This window comes from Platalea leucorodia, assembly GCF_965183815.1.
Source record: "Platalea leucorodia genome assembly, chromosome: Z".
Classification (NCBI taxonomy): domain Eukaryota; kingdom Metazoa; phylum Chordata; class Aves; order Pelecaniformes; family Threskiornithidae; genus Platalea; species Platalea leucorodia.
This window is the reverse complement of record NC_138858.1, coordinates 2,800,026-2,822,515: the sequence shown is the minus strand read 5'-3', so window position 1 is coordinate 2,822,515 and position 22,490 is coordinate 2,800,026. Positions and strand designations below refer to the sequence as shown.

General features: G+C 48.1%; 1 protein-coding gene across 1 annotated transcript; it reads right to left on the bottom strand.

The window, feature by feature from the left end:
• Positions 1 to 4,122: 4,122 nt before the first annotated feature.
• LOC309602914 (RNA-binding E3 ubiquitin-protein ligase MEX3C-like) lies at positions 4,123 to 22,253 on the bottom strand. The gene is made up of 2 exons (XM_082337076.1): positions 21,510 to 22,253; positions 4,123 to 7,270 (listed from the first exon to the last, which is right to left on the bottom strand). The coding sequence occupies exons 1-2, from the start codon at positions 22,165 to 22,167 to the stop codon at positions 6,045 to 6,047; spliced, it is 1,884 nt and encodes a 627-aa protein (XP_082193202.1). The 5' UTR covers positions 22,168 to 22,253; the 3' UTR covers positions 4,123 to 6,044.
• Positions 22,254 to 22,490: the final 237 nt, after the last annotated feature.

The window sequence follows — 22,490 nt, the reverse complement described above, 5'->3', positions numbered from 1 at the left end:
AGGATGTCAGCAGGGGACGGGGCCACCGCAGGTGACACCACCTAACAATTTGGGGTGGTTTTGTTGATTTGAGAATTCGAGGTGAAGCTCTTTCTCTCAGTAAATGCAGCTAAAGCAGCATGGCCACGCTCAGGCACAAAGGTGATGGGTTTGGGTGCTGGGGCCGGCAACGCAGCGCTCAGGGTGAGGCTGCCCTGGGGCGCAGGGATGTGACCAAGGACACTGGGCACGGCGGTGGCAGAGGTGGGAACGGTGGCTGTGGGTGGGGACACCCGGGCAGCTGGTGGCAGGCGGAGGGGATGAAACACCGTGCCCAGGTTAGCGCAGGTTGGTGGCGCAGACCCCGAGGAGGGAGCAGGCATGGAGCATCCCAAGTAACAAGTGGTAGGATGAAAGGAGATGGCCTCAAGCTGCGCCAGGGCAGGTTTGGGTTGGATATTGGGAAAAACTTCTTCACCGAAAGGGCTGTCAGGCCCTGGCCCAGGCTGCCCAGGGCAGGGGCTGAGTCCCCATCCCTGGCGGGATTTAAAAGCCGGGGAGATGTGGTGCTCGAGGACATGGTTTAGTGGTGGCCTTGGCAGTGTTAGGTTAATGGTTGGACTCGATGATCTTAAGGGTCTTTTCCAACCTTAACGATTCTATGATCCTCCCTGGGTTCTCCTGGGCAGCTGCCACGATCAACTTGATCCATATATATATTTTTTTCTCCTTGAATTACGGACACATGGTTGGTTGATGACCCAATTTCACGCTTTCCCTGACCCGCCCGCCTGCTCTGACCCACGGCCTCAGCCTCCACCTGCACATCGCTCCTCCTCAAAGCGTTGCGGTCAGAGAACGAAGCTTAGACTTGCCTTTTGCTTTTGCAGCTTTGCCTTCCTCCTCCCCGCCATCCCTAACCCTCCCGTGCTGGATTTCGTGCCATGGAGCCGTGGCCTGCTCTCCTCGCTGTGTGAGACTCCCTACAGCCTCATTTGCCCAAACCCCATTTGTTTTCTTTGCAACACCCTGCACCCTTGGCTCCTTCAGCTCCTTTTGCATTTATACTTTTTTTTTACCCAAGCAGCTCCTGGAAATGCACTGCAACTTTGGGAAAAAATGGGGCCAAGGATATTTTTCTTAGTGGTCCTGGCAGCTCCAGGGAGCTGATGAGCAGAAACGCTGCAGGATGGGAATTTCCCCCAAACTCTCCGTTCTAACCCCAAAAGCCAGCTCAGGTCCTGAGTCTTGGTGCATCAGCGGTCTCCTCCCAAGGGAAGCATCGCCCTTCTACCTCTGCCAGAGCTGCAGACGACATAGGCATCCTCACTAGACATGGAGAAGGGACTTTTGGTTCCAAGGAGGGAGAAGATTTCTGAGCGCAGCTCCCTGCCCGCGCAGAAATGAAAGAACACCATGAAGCACAAAAGGGATTTATCTTTATTTATTTTTTTTTTTAATTAAAATAAAAGCATTTTGTTGCCAGCTCCTGAGCTGTACCTGCTGTCCCCGGGAGCAAGCTTGAACCCTGTGGAGATGAGCAGGAACAGCCTAACCCCGGCTGATTTTCAGGCCCCAGCGAGGGATGCTGAGCACGGGGACGGACCCTTCCAGGCGCAGCCCGCACTGCTTCCCACCCGCGGTTCATCCGCCTGCTAGCAAGCAATAGCTGCAACACGAAGCGGAAAACAACCCTGAGGTCCTTCCCTGGCAGCTGGGAGAGGTTTCCCATCCCTGTTTCCCATCCCTGTGTCCCCCTTGCTCCCAACAAGGAGCCAGAGGTTTCCCAGGGCAGGGAGTGGGCTTTCGGAGCGGCCCAGATGCTGTTGCAGGAGGGCAGGGCTGGGAGACACCCTGCAAGATGAAGGTCCTGCAGGGCTTTTGGCTGATGCCAAAGTAGCCTCGCCGATGCCGAAGTAGCCTCGCCAATGCCAAACCAGCCTCGCCGGAGCCCTCCCTGCCTGGGGAGAGCCGCTGCGGGAGCTCCCGGGCCAGCGCAGAGCCCAGAGCCGGGAAAGCTTCAGGGGCTGAAAGGAAAAAAAATTCAAGCTTAATGCTTCCTTAAAACTTCACCTTGAAATAAAAAAAATTAAAATGGTTTAGCTCTCCTAACCAGCCCGGCTGGCAGCAGGGCGGACCGGCTCACGCCGATGCCCGGTGGCGAGCGCTTCCCTTTCCATGACCAAGAGTTAAAATTCCAGGCGGGTTACTCACCCATCACAAGTGCTCCTGAGCATGGAAAAATAAATTCACTACAACAAATTGAGAACTGGAGTGTGTGGTGTGTGTTTTTTTTTTTTTTTTTAAGCCCGTGCCTGTCTTGTGCAACTCCAAAGTAACCACAGCGCTACTTGTTCTGCTCAGTAAAACATGTTGGAGGGGTTGGGATTGAAGATGGTTGATGTACGTCTAGAAATAACGAGCTTGCATCTCCCTGCCGCCTGAGGTTTTATGTCTGAAGCTTCTTGCTGCAACATTAAAACCGCCCCAAGACCCAAGAGAAGTAAATTTAAATACTCTTTGATCTCTTCCCAAGCCTTACTATTTAAAAAGAAATATTCTCCTCGTCGTCCTTCTGAAGGAAGTGAACAGAAAGTTTAGATTTGAGGACAGGAGCTCCGGGGCGGTGGCTTTGAGGACCACACGCTCCATACACCCCAGGGATGTCTGAACAGTTGATGATGAAGGAAAGGTGAAACATCCCCCGCGCAAAGGGGCCCTCGGGCATCTAAAATCCTTGGCCAAGCAGGAGGAATTCAAGTCGGTGCATTTGTGTGTACTGCCAGGAAGGTGCAGCTTATTTTTTTCTTTAAATTCCAAAGAATAACCAGAAATAGATTCTGGCAAAAAAAAATTTCACAGCACCCCATCATATCTACCCCACCACGGAGCCCAACAAGGGTCCCCTTCAAGACCCACGTGGACCCATCGCCAGGCTGCAAGAAACAGCCTCCGGCAGCACTCCGAGCAGGGTTTATAAATACACACCTTTGCAGGCAGATGGCCTCAAAAATGCCTTTTCCTATTAACTGCTGTCACTCTCCTTCATCCCAAGGAAGGTCGAGGTGCTCCGCTTTGCTGCAAACCTTCCCGGAGGGGAACTGCTCCCTCTCCCGTCGGTGAGAAATGGGGAAGGATGCTTCAACGGGGAGCAAGAATGGATCTGTACGAACGCTGCTGAAGCATCCAAGCACGCTGCAACTGCGGCCAGCACAACGGCCAGGCTAAGGAGACGGCAGACAAGAAGCGAGAAGGTGGCCCATGGCAAAGAGGGGACCTGATGGCTTCAGAAGGAAACGTTAAAGCACTCGGCACCAGGCACAGGGTGCCAACGGGCATCAGACTGGGAGGAAAGGCACCAGGAGCCCCGTGCACCTTGACATCAGGAGGTGCTTTTTGCTTTTGCAACACTCCATTGGAGCAGGTAGAGAGGAGGCCATGAAGATGATGTAAGGGATGGGACACCTCTGCTGTGAGGACAGGCTGAGAGCTGGGGCTGCTCAGCCTGGAGAGGAGAAGGCTGCGGGGAGACCCGATTGTGGCCTTTCAGTACTTAAAGGGGGCTTAGAAGAAAGACGGGGACAGAGTTTTTAGCAGGGCCTGTAGCAATAGGACAAGGGGTGATGGTTTTAAACTAAAAGAGGGGAGATTCAGACTGGATATAAGGAAGAAATTTGTTGTGCTGAGGGTGGTGAGGCACTGGCACAGGTTGCCCAGAGAGGTGGGAGATGCCCCATCCCTGGAAACACTCAAGGCCAGGTTGGACGGGGCTCTGAGCAACCTGATCTGGTTGAAGACGTCCCTACCCATGACAGGGGGGATGGACTGGATGGGCTTTAGAGGTCCCTTCCATTCCAAAGCCTTCTACGATCCCTGCTGCTGGTTGATGCTCACAAACACAAGAGCACGGAGTTTATCAGCTGCACTGAAGTAGCTCTGAAATGCAGGTCCCTGAGCATCGCAGCAAGCTCTGGAAGACCACGAGTTGCTTTTCAAAGGCAGCATGTCAAGCCAGCAATCAACGGAAAATGAGATTCCTCGCACGTGAAGTCACCTGGGTGGGTGGGTGGGAGCGATGGCCACCAGCCCCAGCCTTCAAGGGCTGCTCCAAGTGACAACCATGAAGACAGCAAAACATTCAAGTTAATGGAAACAAGTCTTTATTAAGTAACTTTTAATATCAGAAAAATAAAACTCTTATAATTCTCTTTACAGCAAATATATAATATCAGTGCTTTGGCCATCATAAGTTAAAGGCCCTTTATCATAAAATATATGGTTTTTAAACTTTACTCAAATTGAATTTATAATCCCTATGACCTCCCTACATATACATAACAAAAAGTGTAGTAAAATTAGCAAATACTAAACTATATTGATAGTTTATCATTCTTAGTTTGTGGTTTATAGAAATGGTACACGCACCTAATGTCTGTCGATTCCTTGGCTTATTAGTTGCGGTGTACGATGCAATAAAATACAAAATACATGCTTGGTGAACGTTTGTTCGTATCTACAAGCCTGCAGCTAGAGATTAGGTTTCAATACTGACATGTAACTATTCTACAAGCAATTATAGCATTAAAGTTATGCAGTACATAATATGCCGTCAAGGCAACTCTTATACTGAAAATCATAAAATAAAAACCGTTATTTGTAAACTTTTATACGAAATGTAACTCTTCAAGTGGAAATAAAAAATAAAATTTTCTGTATATTTACTAGTTCAATACACATAGAATTTCTTTTTGTTATACTGAGAAAAAAGCTTTGTCTTGTCTTGGGAAAATAATGCTTCAAAAAAAATAGAAAAATCCACCAGAACTCCACTTTGTGTCTTTTTTTTGTTTTTGTTGTTTTCATATATGCCAGCACAGATTTGGGAACATACTGAGGATGAAAAAGCTAGAAACATCCACAGGTTGAAATGTAAGAAGCACATTCAAAAGACTTTTTTGTTTTTTCTCCTTATGATTGGAAAGACAGTTTTGAAATGAAGTAAACTGATTGCAGGGCCACTGTCACAGCTGCTGTCATGAATAATACAAGGGCACGTACGCAACTCCCCCCTTTTCCTTTTCCTTACTAAAAATAAAATATATATTTATATATGTGCAAGACAAATATGGATCGAACATAAAAATGCTTCACATTTTGAACTATATACTCTCTAAAAAATGTAATTTAAGAACAGCTTGATCGGACTAATGAACGGAATGTCAGCATCCTCACTATTAGTCGAAGTATGTGCATCCCAAAGCCCTCACTGAAATGGGACGAAGCCAGCCAGACTTTTCCACATTACATTAAGAAAAGCAGTGGGTAGGAATTCGCAAATCGAGATGTTCCTGATCCTCTGAACATACCGCCCCGAAAACGGCGGGCGAAATGGAGGTGCGTCAGGCAGCTTCTCCCCGCCCCCCCCCCCCTAATTTATTACCTGAACCTGCCAATAACGTCACCCATTTCAATAAATCAAACTATGCTTTAAAAAAAAAAAAGGTAGTTGCAATGCTGAAGAATTAGGCATAAGTTGTCGCACGAAGCAAAAATAATTTCCCCAAACCTGTTTTTCAAAACTGGCAGTGTAAAGAAGGCAGCATTGGAAGTGTTGTTTGATATATTGATAATGCCACAAGCCCTCCACGGCAGACGAGTACTTCTGCGTTTAGGCGACGAGGTTCACTGCTGCCAGCACACAGGAGTCAAACGCTTACCCGAGATCCTTTAGAAAGCCTGTAAAATTTGTTTGTTTTTTGTTGGTTTTTTTTTTTTTTTTTTTCAGTTGTGTAATTGATGAAAACTTCCCCTCGCTGTGCCGTAACATCACAGCAGATGCATCTCTGCTAAACGTGCCATCTGCTTACACTGAACCGGACAGAGACCACCTAGGTTTAGTGTTACCGTAGCAGCCTTTTGAGAAAGTAGAAATTTATTAACAACTTCAGCCTAATCCCAAGAAAGCCCAACAGTCAGAATTCATTAGGAAGTTTACTAGAGGGTACCATTACACCCATGCCTTTAAGAGTTTTAAAAAGTCCATATATAATAATATCTCTATATATTTAAGAGTGAATTTGGATTGCCTGAGTAACAGCTGTCTGGCAAACGGGACACGATGGCGTTTCCTTTTCACAGATTTTGTTGGCACACTCCATGCAGAAGAGATTGTGGCCGCAGGGGACCAGGGCCGCAATGACTTCGCTCTCGAAGCAGATCACGCAGTCGTGCTTCCGTCTCGACTCGGGGGGCGAGCTGGACGTGGAGCCACCGTTGGAAGAGGAATAGCTGTTGGTACCATTGGAGAAAGCGGGGATGTATATGGGAAGGCCGGCTTGGTGACCGGTGCTAGGTGGGTCGCTCCTCACTCTCCTAGCCAGCGGGTGATCCAGACCTTCGGGAAATGTGGGCGACAGACGAGGAGTAGATGGCTGGCTCCCTCGGCGCTGAGGCTTGGCATTACTAGCAGGGTCGCTACCAAAGCCGGAGAGCGGGTTTACAGGTTCAAAAGGGGTCCAAATGGTTTGGGAAGGCGTTGGTAAGGAGTCGTACGCGGGAGAGTCGACCGCAAGGTCTTCCGTGCCCACCGAAGGCAGCGTTTCTCCAAACCAGAAGTTGCCTGTGCTGAACGGACTCGTTGGGCTGAAGTCAGCCAATCTATTGCTTCCAAAATAGGAATCTGTGGAGCCACTTCCCAAGGAGCTGGAGCTGTCATTTCTGTAATTAGAAATCATTCTGGTGCGGCTAGGAGGGACGGGATTAGAAGCAAGCCACGCAGATCCGAGAGTGCCTCCTTCAAAGCTCACATCCGTACCGTTGTAATGGAAATCGTTCTCTTCGTTCAGCTCAATGTAGTTCCCGGTACGCATGGCTATGTGCATCTCGATCTCCTCGCGCGCACGGTCGACGTTTTCGGGCATTCCCGTGACTTCGAAGACGGGCTCCTTGTCTCTGCTGGGAGTGACTATGTAGGTATGGGTCTGCTGCTGAATTCTTTTGATTGTAGCTCCTTTCGGTCCAACCACTAGCCCAACTACACGGTAAGGCACCCTGACTTGGACTGTCGTCTGACCTGGCAGGTTGGGGGTACACGGCAAGCCGCCCAGGGCAGGACCGTTCTTGTTGCGTGACGCTCTGATCATGGAGAAGTGTTCAGCAGCTGAGAGAATTTCCCTTTTGGCCATGGCTACGTCCTCTTTTCGTCCAGTGACAACAAAGATGGGTTCTTCTCCACGAACAGGGGTCTTAATGTAAGTATTTGTCTTGGCCCTTAGTGCTTTTATTTTGCAACCTGTTAAAGGAAACACATGCAAGTTTAGCAAGACGCCTAAGTTTAGAAAGCCACAAGAAAGCCATCTATTTTAAGCTGTTTGAGAGTTTCAAGAAACCGTAGGGTGAAACCAGAAGCAGCTGTTTTTATCTCTGCAAGCCACACTAGAGAAAGCGGTAACAACTTCTACCTATTACTGCCAAACAGACCTCCGACACTTACAGCCGCAAACTATTTTAGCAACGTTTTGTGGGCCGTTTTAGCCCATCACCTCCTCAATTGCTATTAGACGGTGAATAAACGCGAACGGCTTTTTCCTCTCTGACAGCCACGTTCATGATTATCCCATAAATACTGGTGGGTTTATATTTTTCCCATTGATTGGGTATCCTTCAGTTATTTCTAAGATCCTGCAAAAGGATTCAAGGCTCACACTTACGTCTGCTGATACACGAGCCTTTCACTGACAAGCACGACCTAAAAGCAAATTAAACATTTACAAGTGAGAGAAGGGTCTCTATCGCAACCTGCGTAGGATACAGATAAAATGATCGATTTACTGAGAACTCTTCATTTGTCTCCTGTTATCAATAAGTGTTATTTAAACCTTACTCTTCCCCGTGGGATGAAGGAGCCACTCCTTGAACTGTCAAGTAGGAGTTCAAGCAGTTTGTTGCACGCAAATAAGCCTTACTATGTAACATTACGTCCCTACGTGGAATTTCTCTCGTTCACTGGGTAAATACAGTCGGAAAGAGAAGCAAAAGAGTTAACGGAACATTTGTCTTTCGTTTTTTGGGGACTGAATTGTGAAGTTTGCTAGGACACAGTGGCGGCAGGCTCCTTCCTAAGATGCTTAAGGCGTTTTGGCACGGTGCATACGGAAGGACCTTTTATCCACCACAGGACCAGAAAAGCAGGCAGTGCAAAATTAAGAGACACAAGCAGGTCCACGACACACAAGACAGTCTACTGCCTTCAGTCTTAACTGAATTTAGCCTCTATTAAAACAAATTCAAAAGCGTGTCACACTGAATGTCATTTTATAGCGAACCTCTTCTTGAAACAACTATAAGCAACATTTGCAGATCAAGTGTATTAAGCCTCATTTCAGTCGCAGAGCAAAATTTATTCCAATTTTCCTCGTTTACTTTAAGTATCTCATAACTGCCTGGGTACACAAAATAGTCTCTCGAAATAGCGTTTTGTCAGTCCCTCGCACCTGAGGTACCACTATCGATAACAATTTCACAGTTCGAAAGCCACTCAAAGATGCACTTTATGCAGAATTATCTACTAATAAAAAAAAATAGCAAATATGCAGATGCTGGTCGGAATAGAGGGAAGGAAGAGCGGCTTCTTGCAGGGCCCCTGCACACAGCAAGGACAAAGGCTGAACACAACAGCCCTTTGTTTCCAGGGCACAGCTGGAGAGGAAGTTCATTATCTTCAACAGCTCGTCTGGAGGGCTCTCGGAGGCCCTACCTCCACCAAAACGCGTACGGAGGAGCGCGGGAGGGCTCCTGCAAGGGAAGGAGCGAGGCTGAGGCGGATCTGTGCAGAGGAGGGGATGCTGAACAAGTAGTTCAGCAAGAAGAGCAAGTACCTGCAGGAGAGAACAAACCCGTAAGCCTCAGCCTCCCACTACAGCTCAGTGAGAAGGGCACCAGTGCTCTACTAGATAAAAAAAAAGGGAAAACACAGGCATGAGACGCCTCATGGAAGTAGCAAAGCACGCGTCCTTTGAAGCCATGCCATTTCCCTGCTCCTAACACAGCAGCACCTCACTTGGGCAATCTGCCTTTACTCCCTCCAGCTCTTTGTTTGCATTTCTCCCTGTAAGTAAATCTGCTCGCCCGCTCCGCTTCCCGTGCCTTCAGTTACTCAGAAAAGACCGTGGGCCCAAACCTTAAACCCACAAGGATCCCCAAAATGGGGCCGCTGAAGTTTTCACGCCCTCTTTACTGGGACACCTAAAACCCAAGTCAGCCTCTCGATGCCTATCAATTATTCTCCAATTTACACAGATTACTCTCATTTACTCCATTCCACCCGAGTATCTATTCTGATTTCCTAGAAATTACAGTGGCAGCATTTAAAAGAGAATGCTAGGAGCATCTAGCTTAAGATTTATATATATAAAAATATACGATTCATTATTATATACCATAATTCAGAGCCTCCTTAATTCTAGTTCCCAAAGTGCCTTACCAATTCTTGCAGTTTACATTTTAGACAAGATTTTCCCAATGTTTTAGAAACTCAAATCAAGTTAGAAGCCTGCACCTTCAGCTCCATTCCCCATTTCAGCTGCGAATTCCCAGAGATTGATTTGCCAGAGCCACATTTCCAAACCTCTCCAGTGCAAAGAAAAGCCTTCTCGCCTTTCTTCCTCGGGCTGCAGAATGGCCCAGACCACGATGGGCAGGGCTTTTCTTTTAAGGTACGAGTCACATACCTAGAAAGCAGAGGCCTCAACTCCCCGCAGCAATAGAACAAGACTTTTAAACATTGGAAAACTGGCTTCAATGGAAAGCTGACTCCACAGACCGTCAAGGTCAACTCTCAAACTTTATCTGAAAAGTTAGAACTGGAGAAAATCACCACATACGAAAGCAGATTTCTGAATGAGTCAGGCAATACCCGCTGGGTTTTGTCTGCAAGGAGCGCTGGAAAACCCTACAACAGAGTCATGTCGAAACACAAGGTCAGTAGCCCATTATACGACTTCAACAGGATGATCTTTCTATTTGCTTTTCCTCAGCTGCTCTGGTTTCCCACCCTCCTCCATTAGTCACCACGATGATACGAAGCACGGCTGATCCCATCCCCTCTCCGACAATTCACAGCGTCCAGAGGCGCTGCGGCCACGATGACACGAGGTCGGCCAGCCATGAAGTCATGCAGCCAAGGGATGAATCAAGACGTTTCCCAATCTCCTGAGCTTAGACATAGAAAGACAAAGAAAAAAAAAAATACACCACCCTGCACTTTTGCAATACATCATCAGGTCACTGTATCCAAGATTTTGAAGTACAGAGCTAAAAAAGCCTGAAGAATCATAGAACCATTAAAGTTGGAAAAGACCTCTGAGATCATCGAGTTACCCTCACTGCCAGGTCCACCTCTACACCACGTCCCTAAGCACCGCATCCACGTGTTTTTTGAACGCTTCCAGGGACTGTGATTGCACCACTTCCCCTCTAGAAGAGGGGACTTCTAGACTGGAAATTCAATTTAATGAAACCTTTCAAAGCTATTTTAGTTTTAGTATGATAATGAAAGTCGAATAGAAGTTACCGTACTTCTGCAGTAGAAGCATTCCTAAGCAGCACGCTCAGCCATAAGCACATACTGACACAGTTAAAGCAAAAACCTTTTGTTTTGCTTTCGTTTAGGCAAAGATTTAGTACGTGCCTGCCCAGGCACCCGACGAGGAGCCGAGCCCGGACTGAGCCCTGCAGGCAGCGTTCATCCCACGCCGGCTGATTTGCATCCTTCTTCTCAAGCCTCCTTCCCGTTTTTTCCCTTAAGAGGATTATTTGACCGAACATTTTTAAACATACTACGAACATTATACTCCCCAGGAAACTGAAGGGTAGCTCTGAAAGAATTGTTTACCTCATACACTACCCATTTTAAATGATCAAATATTTCCTTATTAAAAAAAAGGTGATAGGAAGACAGATCTTTTTTTTTTCCCCTCCTTAAAGTAAGAGAGTTAAGCATAGCTGCCACAGCACCCGCAGTCCTCACCCATCACACAGCGACGGCCAGCTCAGCCTTCGCTCCCGACTTTCACCCTTCATCATCGCTGACAGGATGAGATATGTCAAACCCAGTCTCAGGCCATTCACTTCGCGAGGGAAACTCGCCGGCAGAGCCAAGCGACCGCAGCGGGAACCCCGTGCACGCCTGCCTCGCACCACGCCAGCCGACCTGCCGCCGCGAGCCAAGGACCGCCCGAAAAAACCATCCCGCAGACAACTCCTCTGCACGGCCATGGCGGTAGCCCAGGAGAAATGGAGCCTTCCCTCTTTCTTTTGCTGAATTCATCTCAATGCCACACACTGGGAATGGGAGAAGGCTTGATTTACAGACGAGGATCCCTTCGTTGCGTGGTCTCTTCCAAACAGCTACACCAGGGGAAGGGAGTCCTTCACGCTTCCGAGCGCCAACGTTAGCAAAACGCGGGCTGTCCAAGCAGGGACACGCACCTTGTACCCACGTTTCTCCTGCAGCTCTTGCCAAGAGCTCTGAAACTGGGGTTCAGGCATGGGAACCCAAACCTTCTTACCATCATATCTGTTCAACCTTGCCTCGCTAATTGCTTTGGGGAAAAAAAACCTGAAAAAAAGAATAGTTTATCTAAATAGAAGCCTGGAAGTCATGGTGGGTAAAAATTCAGTGAACAGCCCCTGTGAACCACAATCAAATGATTGCTCTCCTTCCCTGCTCCTGACGGGCGCCTAGCTAAGAGGGTCAAACCCGAGAACCTCCTGCAGCTCCTTAGACACACAAATCCTGCGGGAAGACACTGGTACGGCCTGGGCCGTACCAGCAGCAAGCAGGGTGAAGTTGCATTAGCACCAACTCATCTCTTACGCAGGAGGCAGGGCTGATGAGCAGCCCTGACCAAACCTGGCATCCTCCAACTCGGCCTCAGAGCAACCGCGGGCAAAGCGGAGATCTCACAGCTTGGCCTCCGCAGCTTGTTAGTGCTAAAGACAAAGCCATAGTTCACAGGAATATATTTTTCAGTAGCCTTGCCGTTATCTGATGAAAGGCAATACTGTATTACAGCCTCCACTCTGAATACAGCCTTCAGCACTCTGACCACTGATTTTGTAATACGCCGACACCAAGTAAGGAGGCGGCGACAGAATAACTGGTGACATCAACCTGGAACCACGAGCTGCTAGCAGAGCCATGGCTAATTCCTTGCCTAGAAAGTAAGGGCAGGGTCTGGGAAGTCCCTGCAGACGCACAGGGGATGGCACAGCATCGCCCGGCGTGCCAAGGCGAGAGGGGACTGCACAGGGATTTGTTTTCTACGAACCTGCAACTCTTGTGTAGGGACACAGCTTTAAATGTAGAGTCTGTTAAGCTGGCACAGCCCTTATTTCATTGCTAGGTTGTCACAAGCTTTCAACTGGAAAGTGAGAACTCCTGCAGCTAAGGTAACGGAGGATTTGCAGAGACTCGGGCACTGGATGTACCGTAAGGCCAACGGCGGCTGGGTCTGCAGAGCACAACACTGCCCACCTGATTAACGAACAAAGAAAAATTAAATCTACTTCATTAAGAACGACTGCTCTGCATATTTTTCAGAAGAGCTGTTCGTTCCCACTGGTGGTAAAAGCTGCATTCTTCCGCTTAAACTTAGAGTGCTTCCTCTCAGTTACGACACGGCTAAAGATATCTATCCAGTTTGTGATTATACAGTAGAAAACTGATACACGCCTCCTTTATTAAGCAGAGATGAAGCTGCATTGGGACAGAAAGTGAAGTCCTATTCAAATTGTTTAATGGTTAAACCGCCTTAAGGAGGCTGGCTACCCAGGAAAATGAAGAGCACCTCACTGGGTTATTAAATATGAAATACTACCTGTTATCTGGTCAGCTGATAGACTGACTCTGGTTACTATCGCCTTTCACCTAAGATCAATTAATTCATCTCACACCTTGTTTTAATTCATGGACTGGAAAATTTCAACTCCTGACAATTTTTTTTTTTTTTTTCCTTCCCTCCCAACCGGCTGTTGAATATAGTTAGTGGATTCAAAGAAGATGAAGAAAGTAATTTTGCTGCACTTGCAAAAGATGCTCATCTGCACAAAACCCTAGATCTACATACTCAGGCAGCTATTTGTCACCCCTCCAGCATTTTGATTTTAGGAATATGTAAAAATATTGCTTTTAAATTTTATTCTTCAACAATTTTAAGAGACAGCCTAAACTTGGATAATAATTATCAAATAGCATTTTTTGAAAGCAAGTTTGCGTTTATTGTTAGTCAGCCTTCTCTACAGCCAGAGGTAAGCTGCAAGACACCTTACCGCAGGGCACAGCATCCATCCTGAGGACAGGACTAGACCCACCGCCACCAGCTTTAATGCCTCATTCTATAGTACAAAAAATAGTCTGATCACTATTTGGGTTAATTAGCCGGTCAGATTAGGGCTCCCATGTGACAACTAGACGCGATACGTGCCAGAGAGCTAACAAATATGAAGACACCAAGGCGCGGCTTGCAGCTGGGGTTTGCTCCAGCTCACGGGGCAGGCCGCTGGCAGGTTTGGAAACGGAAGATTACAGTCCCCAAAGAAGAAGAGAGCGGGCTAACCGCTTAAACGGGGGCACAGATACAGGCTGATTTTAAGGAAATCTGTTTTGTTCGTTGCCTAACTAACCAAAGCAGTCTCCTCCCTGGTGGTACCCGAGGTGTGGTTCCTCGGGGACGGCCACATGAAACGCACAAGTAGAGTTGTGAGATTAACGTCCCTGGGCAAAGGCTTTTCCCGCAGGCTACCCAAGCGCTAGGATGTGCTCCTGCCCTTCATATTTTTAGATGAAATTTTCTATTTATCACAGTAGGGATGCTTCATAATAAGAACCCACCAAGCAGAGCTTCTTCTCAAATTTATGATCCAAACCACGATACGGATACCATTACAACCCAAAACTTGGGAACAAAGTTCTGGCTCTCTGCTCTGGAGTGCGGCTGTATTAATGGTTTCAGACGACGACTGTACCTCAGAAGTGCTGTACGCTGGTAATAACCATCTTTCACTTCTAACTATAACGACACTGCAATAAGCAATGCTACAAGTAGGTACATTAGTGACGAGCGTAGAGGAGAAAGAAAAACCTCAACTGACAGCCACTCTGATAAAGTTATTCCAAGAGAAGGAAAGATGACATACAGGTCTTTCAAGAAAAATAAAAATTAGAGCATTTTATACCAAAGACATTTCTCCCTGTCTCCTGACCCCATCATTAACTTGCCACTGCAATCAAAGGCTTTTAGTTACGCTGCAGTTACCAAACCCCTGTGCCTGCCTGTGGAACATTTCAATATGACTCACGCTATATATAGCGACCGAGACTGCTCCCATTATAATTCCATCGCGCTTACCCGTTTCTGAGGAGCAACTGACCACTTATTTCACTTTGTATTTTTCACACGTACAAACGCTAAGATGATACGCGACTTTCCTACTTGTCGGCATTCAGCTAGAACTGCAGAAAGGTTTTTAGACAAGATATTTTCCCCGACAAGCACTTCAAGCTGGAGCGCACCAGATGCTGGAGCCGCGCGGGCTCGGGCTTGTCGAGGTACTAAGAAGGAGGACAACCTGGAGATCTCAAGGACCTTAACCAAAAGCCAAGGAAATCACGGGGAACCACTCAGGCTACGCCAGACCACCGGGCCCCTACTGCTGCCAAGCTAATGGATGGGAAAAGAGGGGAGCTTTAAGAGTCTCTGATGATGCTGGAGAAAGCTTCCCGAGGGAAGGCTACTCACAAGCTCCCAGGGATGCTTCCCTCTTCTGGAAAACAAAAGCCCTGGCTCAAGAACCATGCACAAACTCTTTAATAAAGATTTCTTAGGTATGTATCAATTTATCAATTGATTTATATATCAAGCCAGTACAGAATGAAGTAGTCAGCCCGCACAGTTTCCTTCCGTATGTCAGGCTGGGACAATCTATCAAATCGGCAATCTCACAGGCAGAGGAATACTGCAATTCCCAAGACAGATGGCAACTCAGTAAACAAGTTACACGCAGCAAAAGAGCCAGAGGGCAGCAACTTGTATTATTAATTACTTGCACTTCTGCAGCACCAGGACTAAGGTAGCAGCTGCTGAGCAAAATTAGAAAGATACAGTAGTAGAAAAGCGATAGTTATAAGAGAGGGAGTATGTCCAGCAAATAAAGCAGCTCCAGGAAAAAAAGTTGTTTTCATTAAGAACATTAATTTAGTGAATGAAACAGATCAGTGTGAGCAACAGCGTGGGGAATCCTAACCTGCATGAGGAGGGTATTAAAAGGGACCACCATTCAACAGGTCACGCAGCATGCCAAGATGGCCAAAAAAAGGAAGGTTGCAAAAAAAAAAAAACCCATGCAAATCTTCACCTACACCAAATCCCCAATTCAAAAATGCTGCTAGGCCTGTGTTTTTATACACAAAATTCCACAGTATATTGTCAAATGTAAAATGAACTAGAAGGTAAACAGTAAGAGATACTGTGTCTTTGTTCAAAGGAGCAGCACAGAACTTGGTGCAGACCGCAGAATTACTGACTCACACCAGTGAAGGAAACAGAGATCTCGGATGCTGGCAAGATCTCATGAACTTAAAGGAATACCTGAAAGAGAGAGAAAAGGAAAACATTCTTAAAGAGTAAGTGAAATGGGAAATAAATGCTTGGTGTAGAGCTTTTTGGCCTTTTCTTTTGATTAAATAAAAATGTTCTAGTGCTCAGCAGCCTTTTTTTTTTTTGTTACAGCAAGTTTGCAACACTATCCCTGTTCAATTTTTTGCCTGCGATGGGGAATTGGCCCTGTGTGGCGGAGGTATTGCATCAAAAACAAATTTAAGATCTTTGAGATATCCAACACTTTGTTTAGAACAAAGTTTCTCTTCCAGAAATTCAGACCACAGTGTACTAGAAGAGAGAGTAACAGGGGCTAAGACAGGGAAACACACAACATCTGCTGACTTTACTAACAGCTGAAAAAAAAGTCATCACCATTTTCTCATGCCACAGACAGGTTAATCCAGTGCAGTTTGGAAGCGCATTAATCAGGATTTCTTTTGTATGTGTATGTTATAAACCTAAAAAAAAATACTCTTTTAGAACACAGCAATTTTACAAGAAAAACAAAAGGACCAGTGGATTAGAAATGAGCATTTGATGTCGCAAGATTATTATTTTAATTTCAGCCTCATCCAAAAATCTTACTTATGGAGGTATTCACACGTTCAAATCTACAGGATTTCTGGCGGACTACACAAAGAGAAAAATCTCTCGAGTGTGTGCTGTGTTTGGTGTGCTTCCCACCCAACAAGCCAGACAAGAGCAGCATTTACGACTGAGGATTTACGATCCCAGCTGGAGAACCTGCACCCTTCTGACACACTTTGCAACTTGAGTTGGATCCTTGCATAGCACAAATGACAAATAGCAGAACTGAAATGATGTTTGTTACGCAGTACCAGAGCAATAGGACACTGAAACTTCAGCAGCGATTTCAGACTGTGCCAGGCCACGATATGCTCATGTGTTTCAGTTCCTGGAGTTCCAGGCTGTAAAAATGAGGAGACTTCAGCTTCTCAGAAAAATAGCCTTTATATTAGATTTCAACAAATAGCTCAAGTTTTCTTTCTGGCTTTAGAACAAACCATTTAACATAGCATTTAATAACCTGCTTGCTATAGAAGATGCTAAAAAACCCCCTGAAGTCTAACTGCCTTGTCAGCTTTCACTTAAAATAAGTTAGCCGAAGCTGTGGTCTTTGTTGCCTGTGGCAATCAAGTGACACAGAGATATATGAAGACTTAGTCATGCAAATTAAACTTATTCCTGAGAGGGGAACTCTTAAGCATCGAGTTTTTAAAAAAAAACAATACACAATTCAGACTCTGCTCACGCTGCCTACTTCTTACAGGTCAGCAATTAATAACCAGTCAAGGCTACGTAAGTATCGTCAGTAATTCAGTAACATTATTATCGCAACACATCGAGACGTAAAACCAGGCACGTAGTTCTTTTTGAAAGGACTACCGTTATCCTACCGTAGGACACCTACATACTGTCCTCAGCTAACACAAGTATTTGCTCCAGGATTGTTTTAGCACCGTTTCCACTCTCTGAGAGCGATAGCTATTGTTTTTATTTGGCTGTTCAGCTATGCTAGATAGTTATCAGCTACCAACTTATCAGAATTATTTTTTTTGTTTCATGTTACAGGACTATTTTAAGCAAAGTAATATTTTGCTCAAGAGCCCACATTCAAAAGCAAAGAGCAAAAAGGAGTCCAAGATCATTAAATATGCATAAAAATGTTATTTTAGTTGCAAGGCCGTCTCATGCAAAGCAGATTTGTCATTATCGATTTAATCAGTGAAATGGGATGATATCATTCCTCCTCCTCTTACTCATCTGGGGTTTGGAGACTGCCCTGCCCGTTTCAAGTTCTGCAGCCATCATCCGAACTATTCTTACTGAAGGAAGAGAAGCATCGGGCTCTAGAGTTAGGCAGCATCAACTCGAGTGATGTCTTAGGGAGAAAAAACACTATTGTCAGCTTTATCGAGGATATAAACACTTGGAAAATCACGTTACTTAGATAGTCACAACACTGGAATGCATTAGCAAATATATTCCAGCAATCATTATCTGAAGACAGTTCATACACCCAGGGATGCAGCATCTCTCTACAGGGCAGACTTTTGCCCCTTCCAGCATCTTTCAGGTTTTCTCTTCATGTCTTCAGACACCACCCCTCTTCTCGCATTATTCAAAAGAGCTTTTAGTGTTTAAACATGTCTTTTTTTTTTTTAGTGTAAGGAAAGTAGCGGGGGGGGGGGGCACTGAAGACTCCAGTTCAACTTATCAAATCCTTCTCAAGGCCCACCGGGATTGCCACAATCACCGGTGCCATCTTTATGTACGCGAAAACAGTTTTCAGGTGAGCCGCAGCAGACTGTTGCAAGTCCTTCACATGACTTAAGAGATTAAAACCTTCCAAGTTGGATCTCCAGAAGTTTTTTTTTTTAAGTCTGGATACATGCTTATATAATTTTGGGTATACGCCCTATGCCAGCTTTTCTCAAGCCAACAAGGTCACCTCCTCAGCAACGCAGCTTTCTTGCCACCGCTTCTCCAGAGCACTTTCTCCAACTTCATTTTAGTTTTAAACCAATGCAACTTTGTGCGTGCAGGATTTTTAGCTGCTGACAGCAAAGGAAGTCACTTCTCCGATCAGCGTGATGCCTGGCCAACTTACCGAAGGCTGGATTCAACAGCTAGTTCAAATTCATACAGGAAGCCTGTACAATGCCATGAATGGAATCTAGTTTTCCTGGCTCCTAGTCACATGCCTTAACAAGAATAAAAGGATACAAATATCTTTTCCTTTGTTGTTCACCTTTGAGATTCTTCCACTTCAAAGACTACAAAGAATTATGTTACACTACCCCAAGCAGTGCCTGTCAGCTTCAGCTTTGGGGGGCAAGGGGAATAAGAAAAGGTGGAGAACACTTAAGATTTAAAAAAAAAATAAAAATAAAAAAAGGCACAAAACCCCACCAGGTTTTAGAAATACTACAGGACTTCTTTTTTAAAGAAGGAACACCTACTATTCATTAAAAGAAAAAAAATCTTACTTAAGCCTTTCCCAGTGCCTTTTACAGCGATGTAAATGCTTCCAGCAGCAACACATTAAACTACCATCACAATAACCCAGCAGCCTCCGCTACGGCTTCACAAGAAAACCATCAACCACAAGGTACATTTCAGGCCCTCCACACCTTCTGTAGCTGCGACATCCCACATCTGCGCACAGCTACCAGCACAGATTCGGTAAGCGCAGCTACCCTCGTGGGAACCTGCAATACGGCGACCTAGAGCGGGGCTGTGGGAGCACCACTTCACGGCCTGAAGTGCTATATTTATTTCGGAAACTTGCACATAACTGAGAAAAAAAAAAAAAAAACAAAAACGTTAAATGCAAGAGCCATAAGGTTTTTGCTTGTTTACAGCCCTCTTAGGAATCAGGAGCTCTTTCGGGCTGATAAACAGTGTCTGGAAATTCTCTTCCTCTGTGCAAAAAATTAAATTTGGATAAAGAATACCGTGGCATTCCGGTTATCGTTACTCTTTCAGTTAGGGGGTTAGGACTTAACAATAAACGTGCTTTCAGACACAGCAGTGAGGCCTCCAGCAAAGCCTAGCTCAAACTCAGCATTCCTGGTATTTCAGAGCTGATGTTTTTGGGCTGCAGACATTTCAAGTTTTTTTATACCTCACAAAGACAGCAACAGAAAGAATATAAACTTAATCTTCGTGAAAACCCATCAGAAGTTACATGCCAACTGCATCGCCCTTGCATAATTAGCTATTAAAGTATTACAGCACAGAGGAGTCTGGCATAAAACTTAAGCTGAATTCGTTCAAGATAACACAACCAGCTGGTTACGACGTGTGCTAGGAAGAGAATATGCAGCATCTTCATTTTTAGAAAAGCAGAACGATCAGCAAAGGAGGCAGCTAAGGCCAGCCTCGCTCAAGGCTGGGCTGGAGCACAGCAAAGCAGGTGGAGGAGACAGCAAGAGCCATGAACCGGCACAGCTCTGGCCCATAAAAGGAGACAGAAGGACTAGTATTTCTAAGAAATTTGACAAATATTCAGCGAAACTAATACAACTGACGTAAATCTCTAAGCATAAGTCTTCCCTGAATGCGAATTCTGAAGGACCTCCTTAGGCAAAGCTTTCCTGCAAGTATATTTGGTAACAATTTTTTTTAGCACTCCCTCCACTCCTTCCTCTTTTGTAGCCCTAATTCTTTTTATGATACCATCCCTCCCTACCAAGGCTAAATATTTTATCAGAAGCCAGACAGTGTGACATCAGATAAGAAATAAAAGCAGAAGCAACAAATGAAGTCTTCGGGAACAATGATCCTATTTTTATGCAAACTCCATTATCTTGTTTTTAAGTGACTCAAAGTACTGAAAAACATCCTACAGAGAACAATCCTGATTTGGGGGAGAATAAACACGGCAGCCTAAGCGGTCCTCGAAGCCCAATAGTTTGTATTTCTCTTTTAGAGGACTGTAGCAATAACAGTTTTCAGTTCTGTTTTCTATCTCTCCCGCCCCCCCGCCCGCCATCCCCAATGACACATGAGCAAAGCCTGAAGACACTCAAACATTATTTCTTGGAAAAGATATTTTCTGCTTGAACAGAACGGACTTGTCTGCATCAGACGAAGCTACCTGCCGATTTCTGCAGCACGGCCTTTGGTTTTTCCTTTGACACGCCCAGCAAAAAACCCACCCTTGACTGCTAAAAGCCTAAAATAAACGTAGGAAGAGAAAACAAAAGTCTGCCTGAACACCGGTGCTCAGTGGGCATTTCTTTAGCACCACGCTTATTTAGACTGATTTTACCATTTCTTCAATACTCAAGGAAAAAAAAAAAAAAGAAACAAAAGCCACATTGATGTAGAGAGACCAGACAGCATAACCGCTCTTATCGGAGCCGATCAGCAAACGAGACGCACCACCCCCAAACCAATAAAGAATAACACAGAAAAGGGAAGAGGAAGAGAGCGGCAACTTCATTGTCTGCATTTCCACACCTACACTCGACACCGCTCAGCGCTTCTCTCGCTATATAAAAAGTGCTTTTAAAATTAGGTTCACTGCCAGAAAGCCGGCGCGAAACGTCATCTTTCTAACTCCTCCGAGCACCGCTCCCACGAGACCACATGAAAGGCCAACGACGAACGTGACATCACCGATATGACCTTATCCTAACGGCGTAACAGAGAGCCGCGGAGTGTAGCAACAGCGATCAACAGGAAGCCACAACCCGAGCAGAAAGACAAGGGCTTTCACACAGCGGAGGGCTGCACGTGGCTCCTTTCTCCATCTCGCTGGCTCCTGACGTCCCGCTTTGTCTCGGCGAGCGCCGTGGAAAGCTGTAGGAACAGTGTCAGCCCATAAAGGCAAGCAAGTTAAAACCCTTCACCCCCAAAGTTTTTGTGAAACACGGCCCAAAGTTCCTACGGTGAAACGCAGCTTCTTACCCAAGACCACAGGCCGAGTGTCGCTGAAGACCGAAGCCTCTGCCAACACCTACCTGTACGCAGCCAGGCTACAGACTCGAATTAACAGCTCGAATTAACAACAACCGAGGGGCTGGGCTGGCCCAGCGCTTGCTCTCGCCTTCCGAGGCAGGGCCAGCCTGGTGCCAGGCCCGGGCCGGCACCCCGGCCCCGCGGGGAAGCCGGGCTTTGGGAGCGGAGGCAGGCCCCGGGGGGGGGCCGAAGCTCCTACCGAGGCGAGGGGCTCCTCCAGCCGGCCCCGAGCGGGCAGACCCCGGGGAGAGGCCCTGCCACGAACCCCCCGGGGAAGGGCGGCAGGCCCAGGCCGGGCCGCCGCGCACCTCCGCCCGCCCCGGGGCACCGGGTGTCCGCGTCCCCCCCCCCGCCCCGGCCCTTCCCCGCTCCCCCACTCACCCTGCCGGCCCACGATCTCGGCCACATGCTCGGAGCTGGGCACGGGCACGCACTCGGTGGTGTTGACGCTCCTCCGCCGGAGCAGGGCCGCCTGCTCGCCGTTGAGGCCCGCCGCCGCCGCCGCCCCCCCGCCGCCGCCGTAGGCGTGGGACAGCATCGCCGCCATCATGCCCTGAGGATCCTCCGCCCCGCAGAGCGCCCCCGCCGCCGCCGCCTCCTGCGCATCGAAGGCGGGCGAGAGCAGGACGGAGCCCAGCGCCGGCAGCAGCGGGAGCGGCTGGGAGGGCGAGGAGGACGAGGAGAGCAGCAGCAGCGCGGCCGGGTCCTCCTCCTCCTCCTCCTCGTCCTCCCCCGCCAGCGGCTCCTCCTCCTCCAGCTCCAGGTCTCCCTCGTCCCCCGCCGCCGCCGCCGCCGCCTCCTCCTCCTCCGCCCCGCCAGGCCCCGGCTCGCCGGGGGGGTCGGGCGGCGGCGCCAAGCCCGCCCGCCGCCGGGCCGCCCCTCCGCCGCCGGCGGGCAGGCCGCGATCGCGGAGGCCGAGACCGGCGAGACGCTGCTGGAGCAACAGCAGCGGCGGCGGCGGCGGGTGCGGGGGGGGGAGGCGCGGCGGCTCGGCGGGCTCGGCGGCGGGGGAGGCCGCGGCGGCGCTGCCGCTCGGCATGGCGGGGGAGGCGCTGCGGGCCGGGCCGAGCCGAGCCGGGCCGGACCTAGCGGCGGGGGGCCGCCATGCCGCGGCGGGCACCGAGCGTGGCGGGCGCGGCCTGGGCGCTGGGGCCGCGCTCCTCAGCGCGCCTTTTGTCCCATGGCTCCCTCGGCGGCGGCCGCGGGCGGCGGCGGCGGCGGCGGCGGCGGCGGCCGGGGGGGGGGGGGGGGCGCGGCCCCGCCCCGCGCTCGCCGCCGCGCCATTGGGCGGCGGAGCCGGTTCCTGGGCGGGGCCGGGGGTGGGCGGGGAGGGCGGGCGGCGGGCGGCAGCCGTTAGCGCGG